The sequence below is a fragment of the Pituophis catenifer genome, unplaced genomic scaffold (genome assembly GCF_029215685.1).
Source record: "Pituophis catenifer annectens isolate HBS135680 unplaced genomic scaffold, rPitCat1.0.hap2 SCAF_4, whole genome shotgun sequence".
NCBI lineage: Eukaryota > Metazoa > Chordata > Lepidosauria > Squamata > Colubridae > Pituophis > Pituophis catenifer.
This window is the reverse complement of record NW_027256884.1, coordinates 112,203,876-112,222,750: the sequence shown is the minus strand read 5'-3', so window position 1 is coordinate 112,222,750 and position 18,875 is coordinate 112,203,876. Positions and strand designations below refer to the sequence as shown.

The 18,875-nt window shown below is 44.7% G+C and overlaps 2 protein-coding genes across 2 annotated transcripts in view; both read left to right on the top strand.

Moving 5' to 3' along the window:
* DDX10 (DEAD-box helicase 10) overlaps positions 1-18,875 on the top strand; it is a 154,306-nt gene that overhangs the window by 30,838 nt on the left and 104,593 nt on the right. The window contains exon 11 of the mRNA XM_070942859.1: positions 3,506-3,593. Within this exon, the coding sequence (XP_070798960.1) occupies positions 3,506-3,593 (88 nt within the window). The remainder of the gene's footprint in view (positions 1-3,505; positions 3,594-18,875) is intronic.
* Positions 5,577-7,609, top strand: LOC139316249 (uncharacterized). Its single transcript, XM_070942860.1, has one exon. It carries the CDS (start codon positions 5,664-5,666, stop codon positions 7,440-7,442), a length of 1,779 nt encoding a protein of 592 aa, XP_070798961.1. The 5' UTR covers positions 5,577-5,663; the 3' UTR covers positions 7,443-7,609.

Genomic DNA, 18,875 nt, shown 5'->3' with positions numbered 1-18,875 from the left:
GCAGGTATCAGGTCCATATTTAAGAAGGCACACTGAAGTTGGGCTGCAGAATTCAGCATATGAAGAATACCTGTTTTCTGATTTTTAAACAATATATAGAGAAGGGTTTTCTTGAATGTCCAATAAAATGTACTGTCCAATGGAAAGTGCTAAGACTTCCTTGCTTTGTTGTTTGTGTGTAATACCAATATTGTCTTCTTTATTTTAATATGATGTATTTATTTTAATAACCATAAGGAGATCTCTCTGCACAGGTAATCCTCGACTTACACAGTTCGTTTAATGACCGTTCAAAGTTACAATGGCACCCAAAAAGTGACATGACTATTTTTCACACTTACAACCATTGCACTATCCCCATAGTCACGTAATCAAAATTTAGACACTTTGCAACTGGCATGTATTTATGATGGTTGCAGATCACGTGATCACCTTTTGCGACCTTCTCACAAGTCAAATCAATGGGGAAGCCAGATTCACTTAGCAACCGTGTTACTAGTTTAACAACTGCAGTGATTCATTTAACAACTGTAGCAAGAAAGATTGTGAAATGGTGCAAAATTCGCTTAACAACTGTCTCACTTAGTAACAGAAATTCTGGCTCAATTGTGGTCATAAGATGAGGACTACCTGTGGTCAGTTAATTCCGTTGTCCAAATACCTAGATATTAATCTCTTTCTGTATGGTTTTAGAGGAAGGCTCCTTATCCTGTCTGTAAGATGAGTAATTTCTGTCACTGCTTTCTTTTCAGTGGTTTTCCAAATGCTAAAACAGATATTGAAATCTTCTCTGCTGCAGCATCTATCAGTCAATAATGTTTCCTTGTCTAGGCTAAACATACCTAATTTTTAAAAACAGCTTTGCCTTGCTGTCTCTACATTGCAGTCCCTCCTTTAAATCTTTTCCAGTTGCCAATATTTTCTGAGACATCGTGTGCCCCAAATTTCTAGCAAATTTTAATCAGGTCATACTAATGCTGAGTAAAATGGCATTATTATTTCCCATGTCTTTCTTGACAACCGCTACTCAGCCATAAGACCTAAAAATGGCTTTGACTTCTCTAATTAGTACATCACTTGGTTGACTCATTTTCAATATTTTTGTGCACCGTAGCTTCTGAGTTTAGCTTGGATTAGCCAGTTCTTGGGATTCGATTGTCATTTCCTATATTTAATTGAGTAACTTTTAGCCATGTTGGATTTATTGTGGCCCTGGTTTCTCCCCAGATCTACATCTTAATGTATGAAAATATAGAAGAATGGCGTGAAATGTTATTTATTTATTTATTTATTTATTTATTTATTTATTTATTTATTTATTTATTAGTTCGATTTATGTGCCGCCCTTCTCCGGAGACTCAGGGCGGCTTACAATGCATTAAGCAATAGCCTTCATACTTTTGTATATACCTGCTTAGTAGGGCTTTTTGCCCCCCCTCCTCCCCCCAAGCGGTGTTCTATTTTATACAAAGTCAGCTTATTGCCCCCACAAACCGGGTCCTCATTTTACCGACCTCGGAAGGATGAAAGGCTGAGTCAACCTTGAGCCTGATGAGAATTGAACTCGCAGTAATTGCAGGCAGCTGGCAGCTAAGTGCTACTTTAACAGCAGCAGTTTAGTCTGCTGTGCCACCAGGCTCCTCCTTGTATAATGTATTCTGAGGGAGAACTTACGTTACATTTTATTTGTTGATCTTGATTTGTGAAATAAATTGGTTTGGATGCAAGGCTTTTATAAAACTTGATGTGTCCAACTCAGCCTTGGTGATCAGTTGTTGGTTGCATTGGATTTTGGTTTTAGACCTTTGATTACGGACGTGAGATAGAAAACGGTTAGGAAATTACATAGTGGAAGATATGGAGGGAATATTTACAATGCAAGAAAGTGAGAACCGAGGGAGGAATTGGGGGTGAGACAAGAGCTTACATTCTCCAGCTATTTACGGTAGATACAGTTCTGAGGTTAAAAAGTAAGGAATCAGGTACTTCTCTTTGTGGTCTAAGTTGCTTATGTGTCTTGGATTTTTTAAATATAATAAACCAAACAAATCAAACCTTTTGGTGTATCTGCTTGAAACGTTACTTTTTTAAAGGTGAATAATCCCAAATGCTGATGCTAGATGGTTAGGTCCTTATGTTAAGACTATTTACTTCTTGGACAGAATTCCTAAAGGATTTCTGTCCAAGGAGTGTCAGACCTCCTAGAAACTAGAAGGAGGCTGTAATTACTCAAAGTAATTACAAGTAGTTCTCAGCTTACAACAGTTTGTTTAGTGACCATTTGAAATTACAAGGGCACTGGAAAAAGTGACTTATGGCCATTTCTCACACTTATGACCATTGCAGCATCTCCATGATGATGTGATTTACATTCAAATGCTTGACAACTGACTCATATTTACGACAGTTGCCATATCCCGGGGTCACGTGATCCCCTTTTGTGACCTTCTGAAAAGCAAAGTCAATGGGCAAGCCAGATTCACTTAACAACCGTGTTACTAATTTAAAACCACTGCACTTAACAAATATGGCAAAAAAAGTTGTAAAATGGGGCAAAACTCACAACAGATTTCTCACTTAGCAACATAAATTTTGGGCTCAATTGTGGTCATAAGGCAAGGACTACTTGTACTATTAAAAAACAAAATAAGGTGGCTGGTTCCCCTTCTTAGAAATCTTTGGTGCTCTATACACAGATAAAGAGTTGGCATTCCAATGATTGATTATGTTTATTTTTGACCCATATAGTGTGAGAAGATATCTTTTGGCACAGACTCTATGAAGTAATCTAGAACCAGTTTTTTGTTTGTAAGTGACTCCTTGCTTTGGGTCACTGACATGGTAAAAGCAGGTTTAACCTGGAATGGCCTGCTAGTCAGAAAATCTGTTGAAGCAAATATTATTTATAAGGCTATAGTGTGGCATCGTGTTGTCGAACTGACTTATCACCTGATTCTTTGATGGAGAACCGCTTCGCATTTGTGCGTGCACAGTTGTGTTTGTAAATTTGGAGTTCTGTTGAGATTTCTCAGGTTTGGAAATATTCTAGTGAAAACATTTTTAACCACTTAAAAGAAAAGTTGCCTTATGAAAAAGCTCAGTATGAAAAATTGCTGCTAAATATTCATCTCTTTCCTTCAGAGGAGCTCAGTTTTCTATCTTTTTATAAGTAGAAGGAGATATATAATGTTAATTCTGTAACTTTATCTTGGAAGAATGATTTTCTCTTCCAGTTCAAATTGTTTTCTGGGTAAAAGGCTGGAGCTGCAGCTTTTGTTGCTTCCATTATTAATTTTAAGAGAACAGTCTGCAGACCTGATACAATTTCAGCTGTGTATTCACAGTAGTTTTTCTCCATTTTAAAATAATAGGTAGGAGAGATAAAGAAGTATTCCTCAGATGAAGAAGCAGTTTTTCTATGACAGGTCTTTGTAGGCCTTATAGAGAAGATTTGAGAATGTTTCTGTGGTTTACCTGTGTTCTCTATGACTCTCTGTTCTTCCAGAATCAATCCTGAGAAACTTTTAGACGTCCAGAAGAAACTGCAGTCCTTATTGGCTCAGGATCAAGATTTGAAAGAACGCGCCCAACGGGTAAGGGGACAATGGCTAGTCCACTGATATGTAAATGGCATGATTGTAGAATTTCATTTTTAGGTATATAAGAAATATTAATCTTGAATAAGATTTTTGGTTTTATGGGTTATAGGAGATCTGAAAAGATATGCTTATGTTCTTTGACTAAAGTAAAGAGGTATTAGAAATTAATTAATTGAAATTAATCAGTTCATTTATTAAATCATTTATTAAAGGAAATTTATATGGTGGCCCAGCTCACACATTGGGGATTCCAGACAGCTTATAACAGGGGTGTCAAACTCAAGGCCCACGGGCCAGATCCGATCCATGAGATGCTTAGATCTGGCCCGCGGGGCCACCCTGGAAACAGCGAAGGACTGGCCTGTGGTGCCTCTGCCAGCGAAAACGGAGCATGGGAGGGCCGCTAGCAGGGTGGATAAAAATCAATGATTTTTTTAAAAAAATCAAAAAAAAAATCAGATTTTTTTTTTATTTAAATCAGATTTTTTTGATTTTTATCGAATTTATTTTAATAAAAAACTTTTGGGGTAAAAATCTATCGTAAGATAGTTTTCTATTTAAGATACATAAATAATTTAGTTTATTCAGCATGAAATGGAGCTTAGATATGTAGCATGAGGCTGTATATTCTGCAACACTGGGACTATTGGTGAGTCAACAGTGGGTCAAAGGAGTAGCAGAGATGACAGTTGCTCTTTAAAAAATATGATTTAAATCGAGTTGATTTAAATCAAGCCTTTCTCCAACGCGCAGCTTGGAGAATCCAAAGCTTCGGGTAGTTCAGTAGTTGGGTAGCCTACACTGAGTGTGCTCCTTTAAGAGATTTCTCTTCAGACACGCCCACTTGCTCAACAGAGTCCCAGTTTAGTTCACTCAGTTGAGCCTGTGACACTGTCTGAAAATTTCTCTGATTGCTACTAAACATATTCCTGAAGCTTTGGATTCTTTAAGATTTATTTTTTTGCTTTTTTCCACATCAGTTCTCTTCTCGTTGCTATTTTCTGCCGGGGGTGAGTCTGCCTGCCGCTTCTGGCAGGCTGTCAGTAACTTTCTACCTTACTGAGGCCGGCCAAATTTCAGCCCTCATTAAGAGCCGCGGGCGAGTGGGTAGGTTCCCCGGCTTACCGGCAATACCTCCCTCGCTGTCTGGACTGCAATTTAAATTTGGCGGCTGGAGATTGACGCCCTGCGCTCAGCGGCGTCTCTCTCTCTTTCTTCAATTATTAACTTGTGACTGTTTTAGCGTCGGGATCACTTCTGAGTGATCGCACGCCGCGCTCTCGCAGAGATCGAGCCTCAGCCTCCCCCACAGTCGCTTGGATCGTCGGAGCTACCCTCGAGCGCCGGAGCGCCCCTCGAGCGCCCCTTGATTGCCGGAGCGCTCTTCTGCTTTTCTGCTCAGCCGGGGAAGCGCTCCTGTGCCTTCGGCTGAACTCCTGCCTGGATTCAGACTCCTCGGGGCTTTAGGCGGCGGCGCTGGACTGGTTTTTAAAACTACGCGCCATTTTAGCCGCCTCAGCGCTGGGAGCTGCGCTCAGCGGCAGCTCGCGCTCCTGGCTTTCCCCCCCCCACAGAAAGCCTCCCATATTCATCGGACCCTTGCCTGGTCAAATTCATCTGCCCCTCAACATCAATTAAAGGAGCAGCCCTTCTCCTTATTACTGCAGCCCTGCCTGGCGCCATTCCCTTTGCCCTGAGGGAAAGGGATTTTCAACGGCTGGTGAATTCTGCCTAGCAACTGCCGCACGCATGCGCAGTTGATTCCTGGAGGCCAAACTTCCCTTCTTCTGGCATTAGTCTCCCTAACTAGCTTGTCTCTGTGGAGCAATCGGCTAGTTTTCATTACTCCTCCACCAACACCCCCCTCCTCTACTGGACTTACCTGCTAGCTCCTTTTAGCTCTGTTTTTTCGCCACTGTCAATTCTTCAGCTGCTTCCTGTTTAAAAAAAAAAAAAAAAAAAAAAGAAAGAAAGAAAGAAGGGCTAAAGTCAATAATTCTACATAACCACAACAATATTATAATAATAATAATAATAACAAGGGGGAGAACAACAGGTCCTAACATGGCGGACCGGGTTCTCTCTTCAGAATTAGAGGACAACGTCAGCTCCCCCGAGCGCCCTCGCGAACGGACCAAGCAACGTACAAAATCCCGAAAACGCTCTTCACAGTCGTCTTCGTCTAGGGCTCCGGATCCAAAAAAGGCCAAGCATTCGTCAGCTGCGGACAAGGACGCCTCCAGGAGACACAAAGCTCTGGAGCGTCAGTTTGAAAAGGCGCGCAGCCAGTCAACCCAGGCTGCATTCACGCACTTACCAACCCCACTCTCACCTGTGGCTGAAGATACTGTCCAGCCCATCCATCAAGCTACTCAGCGACCTCTACAGTCGTTGTATTTGCCACCGGCCATGGAAGCTTTCCCTGAGGCGATTCCGACTCACTGCATGGAACCAGTGGACCTCTCGTGCAATGCCCCACTTTCTCGGCGGCCTCAGCCGGAGGCAACCTTTACTCCCACGGCTGCGGGGTTGCGGGCCGCGGAGTCGGCCCCCCCGCCCTTTCAGTATGACATTCAGCAAGTCATCTCTGACACCGTTACCCGGACCCTGGCAGCAACTTCTCATCATGCAGCACCATATGGGGCTTGGACTCAGCCGCGATTTCCTCCTCCTCCGCCTCTGGCCCGGGACTCGCAACCGGTCCCTATCCAGTACCAGCCTACGATCCTGGAGTCAGGTCCTCATTCAGACTATGAGCGAGGTGCGGAGTCGTCCCCAGAGGAGGGAGAGGCCGACCCCTCAGATATGGACCTATCCGATGATGCCGATATGCCACCCGACAAGCCGGCCTTCTCTGGACTTTTTAGACCCTCTTTATTCAAGTCTCTCCTGCACAAGGCCAAGTTGGCCACGAATATGGCAGATCCAGCCCCTCAGGTTGATCAGCCTGGTCCCTCTCAACAACACGAGGCCTTGTTTACGACACCTAAACCGGCAACGGACTTTATTCCATGCCCACAGCTCTTTTCTGAGGTGGTCCAACGATCCTGGTCGACGCCTTCTTCCTTACCCGCCCCATCGGGGCTGGACAAGAAACTGTATTGTTCGGCGCCTAGTCTCCAGGACCTTCTTCAGTTGCCAACCGTAGACGCGCCTGTGGCCAATTTGACAGCTTCCTCCGTAATTTCCAACGACGTAGCTGACGGTTTGCGCTCTGAGGATCGAAAGGCCGAGTTTACCTTTCGACGTACCCACAATGCGGCCGCCTGGGCGGTTAAGGCAGCAACATCGGCTTCCTTCTTCAGCCGCGCCTGCTTAATCTGGCTCCGCCAACTCCATGAGCGCCTTCCCCCTGCGGATTCACGCCTCCGCCAGGATGTCAACAAACTGGTGGCAGCTACTGAATATACTGCGGACGCCTCGCTCAATGCCGCGAAATTCGCCTTGCGCGCCCTAGTGTCGTCCGTCACATCTCGCCGTTTATTATGGCTTAAGAATTGGAGAGCTGATGCCAAGTCTAGATGGCGCCTCGCTTCAACTCCGTACAAAGGTTCCCGTCTCTTTGGAGAAGCCTTAGACCCTATCCTTGTCGAGGACAAGGATAAACGGAAAGTAATGCCATCCTCTTATAGAAGGGCAGATCGTAAACCGTCTTCCTACTCCACCAGGCAGCCCTTTCGGAACGACGCCGGTCCTTCGGGCTCCTTCTCCTCAAGGCCTTATTCTCAAGGATTCGACCGTTCCTTTGATAGACCCTCCTTCAGAGACCGTGGTCGAAAGGCCTCAGCACCCAAACGGCCCTTTCGAGGTACGGGATCCCGTACCTTTAGAAGAGGAAAGTGACTACAACCATCTCCCCATTGGCGGCCGTCTGATTCACTTTCTTCCCCAGTGGGAGATCTCGACGACGGACGCCTGGGTGCTCCAGACAATTCGTCTGGGCCTTACCCTGGAATTTCGTTCCAGACCCCCCTCTCACTTTGTCCAATGTCCTATTTCTTCCAACCTGGACAAGCGCCAGCTAATGGAGGCAGAAATCCATCACCTGCTTCAAATTCAAGCCATCGAACCGGTTCCCCACCATCATCGCGGGACCGGCTTCTATTCAATTTTCTTCCTGGTTCCCAAAGCGTCGGGGGGTCACAGGGGCATCTTAGACCTCAAGAGGCTGAACGAATTTATAATATACCATCAATTCAAAATGGAGTCCCTCCGTTCGATTCTGGCTTCCATTCGACCAACGGACTGGATGACGTCTATCGATTTAAAAGAGGCGTACCTCCACGTGCCCATAAGACCGTCCCATCGTCGTTACCTCCGCTTTGCCTACAACAACAGGCATTACCAATACAGAGCAATGCCCTTCGGCCTCTCCTCCGCCCCCAGAACCTTTACGAAGCTCCTGGCAGCAGTGGCGGCCCATCTACGTCAACATCCGGTACGGCTCCACTGCTACTTGGACGATATCCTAGTTCTCTCCCCTTCCCCGGTCCGGGCCTCTCGAGACCTAGAAGTGGTGTGTCGCTGCCTTCGTCATCATGGCTTCTCCCTCAACATCCCGAAGAGCCAGTTGCAGCCCACTACTCGTATTCTTCACCTCGGGACAGTAATAGACTCAGTAAAGGGCCAGGTGTTCCTGTCACCGGACAGGTGTTCCAGTCTCCAGTCATTAGCCTTTCAGGTCCTTTCCTCTCGGAGGGTGACCTTGCTGCTCCTGTCCCGCCTACTCGGCAAAATGATATCCTGCCTGTCCATCGTCCCTTGGTCGAGGTTTCACTCCCGCCAGCTCCAGTGGTTCCTCCTCCCCTTCCAGAGGGCCAGGAAAAGCAACTCTTCCACACGGGTATCCCTCCCACCGGAGGTCTCAAGGTCTCTCCTCTGGTGGTCCTCCCAGAGTATTCAGCAGGGCTGCCACTTCCAAAACCTGCAGCGCCTGGTAGTGACAACGGACGCCAGCCTGTCGGGATGGGGAGGTCATCTTCTATCTCACGTTGCCCAGGGAACGTGGTCAACAGAGGAGAGTCGCAACGGGATCAACTGGTTGGAGCTCCGTGCAATCCGCCTCTCTCTCCAACGATTCCAGCAGATTGTGTCGGGGCACCATGTCCTGATACGCACGGACAATGTAACAGCAAAGGCGCACGTGAACCGCCAGGGGGGGACTCGCTCGGGTCCACTGATGGAGGAAACGACCCTGCTTCTGATCTGGGCGGAGACGCACGTCCTGTCCCTTGTGGCGGAGCACATCGCCGGGAACACGAACATCACAGCGGACTGGCTCAGCAGACAACACTTGGACCACGCCGAGTGGCGCCTTCACCCAGATCTGTTCGCCGAGATCGTCCGCAGATTCGGCATGCCTCTGGTCGATCTATTTGCCAGCCGCGACAACACTCACCTCCCCAGGTTCTTCACCCGGTACCAGTGCCCTCAGGCGGAGGGAGTCGACGCCCTCGCCTCTCCCTGGCCCAGGGGTCTCCTCTATGCCTTTCCCCCTCTACCACTCCTTCCTCGTCTGATCCGCAGGATAATAGCAGACAGGGCAGACGTCGTTCTGGTCGCACCCCACTGGCCTCGGAGGTCCTGGTTCGCGGATCTAATGGACCTGTCGGTGGCACGGCCGTGGAGGATTCCAGGGGACAGGATCATCCTCAGCCAGGGGGTCATTCTGCACCCAGACCCGCAATGGTTGCAGTTGACCGCCTGGCGCTTGAACGGATCTTGCTAAGGAGAGCCAACGTGCCTAGCGAAGCGATTCCCACGATTCAGGCGTCAAGACGGCCATCAACATGCCGCATTTATAACGCAACCTGGAACTTGGTACTACAGTGGTTTAAAGCACCCTGTTATTAACACAGCTGCCTGCAATTTACTGCTGGTTCGAATCTCTCCAAGGCTCAAGGTTGACTCAGCCTTCCATCCTTTCTAAGGTAGGTTAAATGAGGACCCAGTTTGTGGGGGCAATAAGCTGACTTTGTATAAAATATACAAAAGTATGAAGGCTATTGCTGAGCACATTGTAAGCCGCCCTGAGTCTCCGGAGAAGGGCGGCATATAAATCAAATTAAAAAAAAAAAAAAAAAAAAAAAAAAACTCCTTCTGCTCCTGGTGTGCTAAATCCCACCTGGATCCAACGTCTGCTTCTGTCCCCGATGTGCTGGGATTCCTTCAGCGGGGCATGGACAAGCACCTTGCGCCTAACACTCTTCGTCGCCAAGTTGCTGCACTTAGTACGGTCCTTTCGACTTCTGCAAAGCTTCCTCTCTCCCAAGACCCTACGATTCGCGACTTTCTGCGAGGGGCATCCAACCTGCGCCCTCCTGTTATACATCGATACCCGACCTGGGATTTGACTCTGGTCCTTCAGGCCCTCATGCACCCTCCATTTGAGCCTCTCGCCTCCATCAACCTCCGCTTTCTGACTCTTAAGGTGGCGTTTCTGGTCGCGATTACTTCGGCTCGCCGTGTATCCGAACTAGCTGCACTGTCTGTGAGAAGCGACCTTTGTGTCTTCCATGCAAATCGCGTGGTACTAAGACTAGACCCCTCATTCCTGCCTAAAGTAAATTCCACATTCCATCGAGCCCAGGAATTGATCCTTCCGGACTTCTGCCCCGATCCTCGACATCCTCGGGAAGCAGACTGGCACCTCTTAGATGTCCGACGGGCCCTGCGCAGATATATTAAACGAACACAGCTTTTCCGGAAATCAGAATCGCTCTTTGTTTCCTTTCTGCCCTCCTCCATGGGCCGGAAGGTATCCTCCACAACCATTGGGAGGTGGATTAAGTCCTGCATCTCCAAGGCTTATTCAGCTCGGAATAGACCAATTCCGCAGAGGATTCTTCCACATTCTACCAGGAGCGCCGCCACAACGGCTGCCTGGGCCACTAATGCCTCCATCTCTGACATCTGCAGAGCGGCCACCTGGTCATCCTTGAATCCCTTCATCAGGCACTACAAGGTGGACTCCTTTGCCTCGGCGGAGGCATCCTTTGGCCGTCGGGTGCTCCAAGCTGTATGCAACTCTTCAGACGATGCGCAGCAGCCAGTCACCCTCCCTGTATAAACTTGCTTGGGTAAATCCCGAAGCTTTGGATTCTCCAAGCTGCGCGTTGGAGAACGGACGTTGCTTACCTGAACGTCCCTTCTCGACGCGCAGCTGGAGAATCCAACCCACCCAGCTTGGCTGCTGAACCTTCTTCTTTACGCTCTACTGCTCCTTACTTCGTGAACAAAACTGGGACTCTGTTGAGCAAGTGGGCGTGTCTGAAGAGAAATCTCTTAAAGGAGCACACTCAGTGTAGGCTACCCAACTACTGAACTACCCGAAGCTTTGGATTCTCCAGCTGCGCGTCGAGAAGGGACGTTCAGGTAAGCAACGTCCGTTTTACTAGTGATTTAAATCATGATTTAAATTGTGATTTAAATCAACTCGATTTAAATCAAATCCACCCTGGCCGCTAGAGAATATCACCTGGCAGGTACTCAGAGGACAACCTTTTCTTGTAGGGGCATCGTGTGGGGCATCATTTCCCTGAAGAATAGACTTGGTCAGACTCTACTAGCTTTACAGAAACTTAGTGCTATAGACTTACAGTAACATCATACTTGAGAATTCATTGAACTGCCAGCATAGCAACAGCAAGACAGTTGCTTCTTTCCATACTGGCCAGGGAGGCAGATGGCTGTCTGCCAGACAATAATTGTCTGCTGACCATAGTGCTCTTTTATTTAAAATTGTATAAATCTGTTTTCTAAACTGATCTCTCAAGCTGTTACATTATTATGGAAGGCATTTAAAACAAAAACAAAAATAGGGTGATATTTAATCTCAGTAATGAACCATTAGTAAAACAACAATGCAATTGCTAAATATGTGTTGCTTAAATAACATTCATGGCATGGGACCGTCTCTCTCCAGTTGTATCTACCCATTGTATGAGGTCCAACAGGAGAGGTATGCTCTGGGTCTCATTTGCTAGGCTAGAGAATATCACCTGGCAGGTACTCAGAGGACAACCTTTGCTTGTAGGGGCATCGTCTGGGGCATTGTTTCCCTGAAGAATAGACTTGGTCAGACTCTACTAGCTTTAAAAACCTGGCTTGTTATTGTGTTTGGGCCCAGAATGTGGGATTGAACTTGAATCTTGGTTTTATTGATGGTTTATTGGTTTTATTGATGGTGTTGGTTAGTTTTTCCCCTTAGCTTCTATATTTGTTATTTATAATTGTTTGTGATGATTTTATTTTTTGTTACCTCCCAGTTTCAAATGTTTGAGATGGCTGGCCAAATAAATCTATCAATATATATATATCTATAAAAGCGAAATACCACTCACGCATCATCACGAAATCTCCAGAACCATAAAGCCTACAAACTTGAAATTTGGCACGTATGTTCCTCTTGGCTTCTAGATGCTCGCTAAGAAAGGATTTTTCGAAATGACCATCAGATCATTAGTATTTCTTATATTATTATTAACATGCTCTGATGCTAAGGAGCTAGACGTTCTATTCCCCCTCCCCACCTGAAAAGAACTCTGTTCCAACTGCCACTTGGGTGTGGGTGTGGCCAGTGCATCACTCATCCAGCCTGTGGGCTGGGAGTTTAGACATTCTACTTCCCACCTGAAAGGGAGAGAAGGGGATAAGATAGGATAAGATAGCCTGAGGGAGAGAAGGGGAGAGGAGAGGATCTATGGAGCCAGCCTGAAAGAGAGAAGGGGGTAGGATAAGAGAGGCTTCTGTGGAGCCAGCCTGAGGGAGAGGAGAGGCTTTTGTGGGGCCAGCCTGAGGGAGAGAAGGGGAGAGGAGATGATATGGGGCCAGCCTGAGGGAGAGAAGGGGAGAGGAGAGGATCTATGGGGCCAGCCTGAGGGAGAGAAGGAGGTAGGATAAGAGAGGCTTCTGTGGAGCCAGCCTGAGGGAGAGGAGAGGCTTTTGTGGGGGCAGCCTGAGGGAGAGAAGGGGATAAGATAGGAGAGGCCTCTGTGGGGCAAGCCTAATGAGAGAAAGGGAGAGGAGAGGCCAATCGTAACTATTCATTAATTTTCAAGCTGTAAGTGTCAATTTATCAAGCCCGATCACATAGTTTCGTAGCGGAGCACAGGTATCCAGCTAGTTGAATATATAAAATAAATAAATGAGTTTTTTTTTAAAAAAAAGTAGTTTTGATTGAGGATGTATAATGGTAATTGGAAATGGTAAAGAGATGTAGCCAAGAGAATACTCAGATGAAACACAACTTAGCCTACAGCAGGATTGTGGGTGAGGTAAGCAGCTCAGAAGAGACCTTCCCTAGTTTCTTGAGCTGCAGAGGGGACAGGAGGAGATACTTTCAGACTTGTTTGATTCTCTTAATGCAACCTTACCATGAAATAGAATTAGCTCATCCGGCTGCGTTTTCTGTTGGGTCTTCCTTACAAGACTGACAGGAAATGAACTATGCATTTCTTGGAAGATGATTGGGATCACTAAGAAGACCTTATTTCTGCTCTGCTGCAGTACCTGATATTCTGTTGCTCTCAACTTGAATTTGAGCATAAGTGTGAGGATGAAGGACTGATCAGGTTCATGATGAAGGGAAGGACTGCATTGCATTCCCCAGCTATTGCCTCCCCCCCCCCCAAAAAAAAACCTTCATGCATGAAGAGGGGAGGAAGTAGCATAGAACTCTATATTTTTGCACAATATAGCAACAGCAGCAACCAGTTTTATTTTAGTCATTTTTGGCATATCTTTGTGCCCTTGCTCTTCCTTATTTCTATTGCGCTTTTCATGTCATCTTCTACCTTATTCTTTTAGCCTAGCAAAGGTTGGTCTAGGGAAAGGAGAAGACCTTTAATTTCTTCCTTGTGAAACTCATGCTGTGGTATGAACAGGTTTCCTTGAATCAGACTAGGCTCCTGACGATTGCATGGACATGTTCATGTTGTTTTCTTGGAAGAGGTTTGCCACTGTCTTTTTCCAGGTTTGTTGTTTGTTTGTTTGTTTGTTTGTTTGTTTTGGCTTTCTAGTTTACTTTATCATCCTGGAATTTCCTGCTGATCGCCATCTAACCACGACAAATTCCATTTAACTTTTTCAGGATCAATCAAAGCTAGCCTAGGACTGCCATCTGCTGTGACCTTTGTGTGGTTCACTTTTGCACTGCAAGTGAGGATCATATAGCAAATTTGATTTCCTCCTCTTAGTTATTAGTTCAAAAAAGATTCACATTAATATGGTACAGTTCACTTATTGGATACAGTTCACTTATTTGTATTTGTTTTTGGTGTAGCAAAAACCTTCATTTGGCAACATATACCTATACATACTGTATATCCATAGATTGAGAACCAGTACTTTGTAGTTCACGAGTACTTCCGATGTAGAATGTCACAGAGTTCAAGTCTTTCTGTAAATTAATTACAGTTAGAATTAGAAAAACAGAGTTGAAAGGCACCTTGGAGGTCTTTTAGTCCAACCCCTTGCTCAGGCAGGAAACTCTATACCATTTCCACTGATTAAGTTGTTCCATTGATTCTGTCGGGAAATTTCTTCTTAGTTCTAGATTGCTTCTCTCTTTGATTATGGTAGTTTCCATCCATTGCTTCTTGTCCTGCCCTCAAGTGCTTTGGAGAATAATTTGAGTGAAACCTTTGAGTAAAAATGAAAATCATTGCGATGTAGAAGATAGAATATTGAATATCCCTGAAAAAGTCTGAAATTATACCATGTTTTGGTCCTCATGTGTGTAATTACTTTTTTCAACTAAACCTACTTTACTAGATAAAATGAAGCAGAATAATGTAGAAAATTTAGCCGCTGAATCCCTTACTTAGCTGAAGAATCCAACTTAATGCATTTTTAAAAAATGACTATGTAATCTATACTTGAACATATTCAGTGACTTGTATCAATAAGGAAACAGCTGCCGTTCTAAGATCTCTTTTGCAAGTGCTATTAACAAGCCAGATTCTTCTCACTCTGAACCTGTGTCTTTGATTTTCATAACTAAAGGTGGCAAACATATCCAACAGGAAAACTCCTGTTTTCCTCACAACAACAATCCTGTGAAGTGTGTTGGGCTGAGAGAGTGACTGGTCCAAGGCCACTCAGCTGGCTTTTATGGCTAAGGCGGAAGTAAAACTCACAGTCTCATGGTTTCTAGCCTATTGCCTTAACCACTAGACTGAACTGGTCTTGTGATGTCCCAAAGGTGCTTTTTCAGGAGGCAACTGGATTTTCTTGTTATTTCTTTTGAAGACATTTTGCTTCTCATCCAAGAAGCTTCTTGTTGTGACTCCGACCCCCGAGCCTGTCTTATCAGAGGGAGAAGACTCCAAAAGTGAAGGAGAGGAGTTGGCAAGGCCTCCCTCTCCAGGACCCTTCTCTCTGGCAATGCCTCAGGTGTCCTCCAAAAGCCAAGAGATAGGCCAGGGGCCAGGCACTTCGGAGCAGCCGCAGTTGGACAGCGATGGAGATGAGTCTTGGCTGGAGCCCCGACAGCGTTGCAGAGATAAGCGCGCGCAGCAGAGGAAGAGGCGTGCCAGAGATTAAGCTGAGTCACTGGACCACACCCCACAGGGGGTTAAAGGGGGTGTGGTGGCCAGTCAAGCCTTGTGACGAACAAAACTGAAAGCTAGCAAGTCATTCTGCATTTCTGGAACTTTGTTATATGCTCTGCTTGGATTGATTTTTGGACTGGACTTGACTATTCTTTGGCTTTTGTGGACTTACTTTGATGTTTCGGATGGAGGAGAAAAACCTCCCTTTGTAAGTAAAAACTTTTGGCAAGCAGCCACTGGGTTGCTGCCAATTCTGTTATCAAAGGAAATTCTTGTCTGCTGGTTTATTTTAACTTTTGGTCGACTGCTGGTGTGCATGTGTGAGATGGGGAGAGAACACTTCTTCAGCTCCGGCAGGATAGTGAGGAATGGAAGGAAGGTGGGGAAAGAATGATTTTATGCACAATATAGATCAGAGGTCTGCAACCTTAAACACTCAAAGAGCCATTTGGACCCGTTTCCCACAGAAAAGAAAACACCGGGAGCTACAAAACCCTTCCCGTGCCTGACTATTTCTTGAGCGGACACAAAACTAGCATATGTAGTTGAATTAAACATTCTGTTTTTCTTCTGAAACTGTTCTTTTCTTGGATTTATCCATGGTTGGCCTACTGGGGGTTGAAAAGCTCAATAAATTGCGTGCCGGCGGGTATTACACATTGGTCAATCAATCTGCTAGTTTCTGCAATATCATAGGCTGCAATTTATCTTGTCTGAAGATTTAAACTCACTCAGACTAAGCAGATATTCCTGTGTCATATTTCCATCAGTCTCAAACTTCAAGATCTTCATCCTGCCCTTCACATTTTTTCTGATTTTGTTTTGTTTTGTTGGAAGAGAGTAAATCAAAATAGATGAATAGCTTTGCCTTTCTTTGACACTAGTTAGAATTATGCAGTGTTCATCGATCAACAGATATACCGATTCTTCGCTTTGTTGAACATATCTGAGGATTCTATATTTGTTTTTAAAATTCTTAAATCAGTGTTACCTAATTCTGAACTTTGTTTTCCCCATATAGAGTTCCAGGCTTTGCATTCTTTCTTGGTAACTTACTACATTTTGTTTTCAGATTTTCATCTGACTTTTTGTCTAGTGTTATTTTGAACCTACTTTTTTACCTTTACTTTTTTACCTGGACCCTTATTGGAGTTGTTTGCAGTAATTTCTACTTATTCTAGTTTATAACCTTTTTATGTTTTTCATTATTAACTTTGTGACAAAAGAAAAGCATCTATGTGATCAATTATTCCATAAAACCTAATCACACAGGACTTGCATTTTTAAAGGAAGCCATCAAAACTAAAAACAGACCCCTTTGTAGATAATTTTTTAGTGTCTCTGAAATGAATTTAGGGATTTTTAATTTGGCACAGTTCATTGAAAGACCTTACAATTACTTCTCTTGGTTTGCAACACATACCAAATTTTATGACAACTCTCAAAGCTGGGGGGGGAAAATCCATATTTACAGCCTTGCTTGTAAAATCTATTTATTACTCCATTCTTAATCACACATTTCTTCCAGTAGTTCAAGGCAACACATGTGCTTCTTTCCCACCTCCATTTTACTTTCCAAATTACAATGAAAAGTATGAAAAGTGAAACATGAGGCTCATACCCATGAATTATTCAATAACTTTCTTGATTGAATAGAGTTGGATTGTCCAGTCTTAGCCCAACTTTTCCAAACTTGATACTTTTCCTGATGTGCCTGGGCAACAATACCAACACTCCTTGGAAGAAATGCTGCAAATCACTTCCTCTTGCTTTTGCAAGATCAAGGCTGCTAAAACTTGCAGGATCCAAAGATTTCAGGTGGAGCCTGTCTGGAAGGAGATTATCTGATCACTAGGTGTGGAAACATTGCTCCCTTGGGGTTGTAGGACTGCCTCTTAAGGAGCATCCCCTGTTTGTGAACAACAACAACAACAAGAAGGGAGATGCTGCCATAGATTTCTGATCTGATTAAATTATAGCTTAGTATTGATGAAATGAGTCATGGAAATGGAATGATGAAAAAGAGAATGGCCTGCAAGCAAATACTGGAGTAATAACTAACAGGAACAGGTATAATGGTAGGTTATAAGCTGGCTGTTACAGGGGAAAAATTAATCAATAGCCACTTGGATTCATCTCAACCTGGACACCAACATGGAGACAGTCAACAGGGAAGTATATTTATATGGATTATTTTCAATTTGTAGATCTCATCTGACAAGCAGATGTGTGCAGATGTGAGGGCCACAATCTGTTTGCTTGACCTAAATCGTTCCTGGCGGGTTAAATTGACTAGGTCAGACTGGTCCTGTGATTATAAGAAGTGATTAATGCCTTCTTGGCTGATGGATGTTTCTCGATTGCTTAAAGGAAGCAGTTATATCAGCCTTGTTTGGGGAAAAAAAAAAAAGCTCCCTGAACATGAAAGAACCTTGTAATTAAAGGGAGTCTTTAATCTTCCAAGTCTAGGAAGGTGATTGAAAAGGCAGCTTTGTACCTGCAGATTTGGACCCACTTTAATTGGAGATTCTCCAGGATGTAGGAGTGAGATTACATTAGTTGTCTTGGTAGAGATCCTGCTAATTTCGCTGGACCTCTTGGCACGTACAAATAATAAATTTTATAATTTAAATTTTAATTGCTGTAAACTGTTTCCTGTAAACAAGAAAAAATGGAACATAAACAAAGTCTAGACTATCTATCCCACTTTCAGATTTTCAAAGTAGTCCAGCCAAGAAACACACCCGGAAGTACTGTCTCTAATTTTATTGTAAGGTTGCATGAAAAATATCTTGCAAGTGTGGAAAATATATTCATCCCCCATTGCCTGTACAGCTCAAGGGACTAGGGAGCATCCCGTCTGAAGCGTTTGTACATCCCTATTTCTTTTATAGCAGGGGCGTCAAACTCGATTTCATTGAGGGCTGCATCAGGGTTGTGTTTGACCTTGGGGCCGGGACGACGACGACAACAAGGTGGGCGTGGCCAGAGTGGGCATGGCCATCTTGACGTCACTCGTGTTGGCACCTGTGGTGGCCTGAGCGCTCTGCCAGCAAAAACTGGCTCCCAAGCTCCATTTTCAGCTGCAACGGCCTCCTGCAACCCTCTGCCAGTGAAAACGGAGCTCAGGAGGGTCACACGCAGCCGTCCTGAGTTCTGTTGTTGTTTCCAGGGCGGCCCCGTGGGCCAGATCTAAGCACTCCATAGGTTGGATGTGGCCTGCAGGCCTTGAGTTTGACATCTCTGTTCTACAGGCTAAGCTGCCACTTAATTAACCATTGTGCTGTCTGCAGCTATTCCAACACCTCCCATTTCTATATACCATAACATTAAGCACAGTCAAAGGCCAGATAGTATTAGTGGACTTGATTTCACCATATTTGAAAGGCACCATGTTGGGGAAAGTGGCAACAGCACTTTTCTCCCATGATGCTATAATCTGCCTTCAGGTATAAAGATAGCGAACTGGGAAAACGAAGTGATAATGGTAGTTTAGATACAGAAACATTAAACAGAGTTTTGGACACGTAAAATACTAATATCTTTGAAAGCAGTTTTGCCTTTTGAAACAGTCAGATTGCTCACCTATCTTTATGGCTTTATTGTAATTGTAATAAGAGAAGCAGGTGCTTTCTTCGTAAAAGTATTTCGGAGAACAGTTTTCAGGCTTGTATAGTTGTATTAGTTGGCAATAAAATATTGTTGATTTAGTACCTGAGTTGAA

Excerpts from the sequence above, each read along its gene's own strand:
- LOC139316249 (XM_070942860.1), top strand. The coding sequence starts at position 5,664 with ATGGCGGACCGGGTTCTCTCTTCAGAATTAGAGGACAACGTCAGCTCC.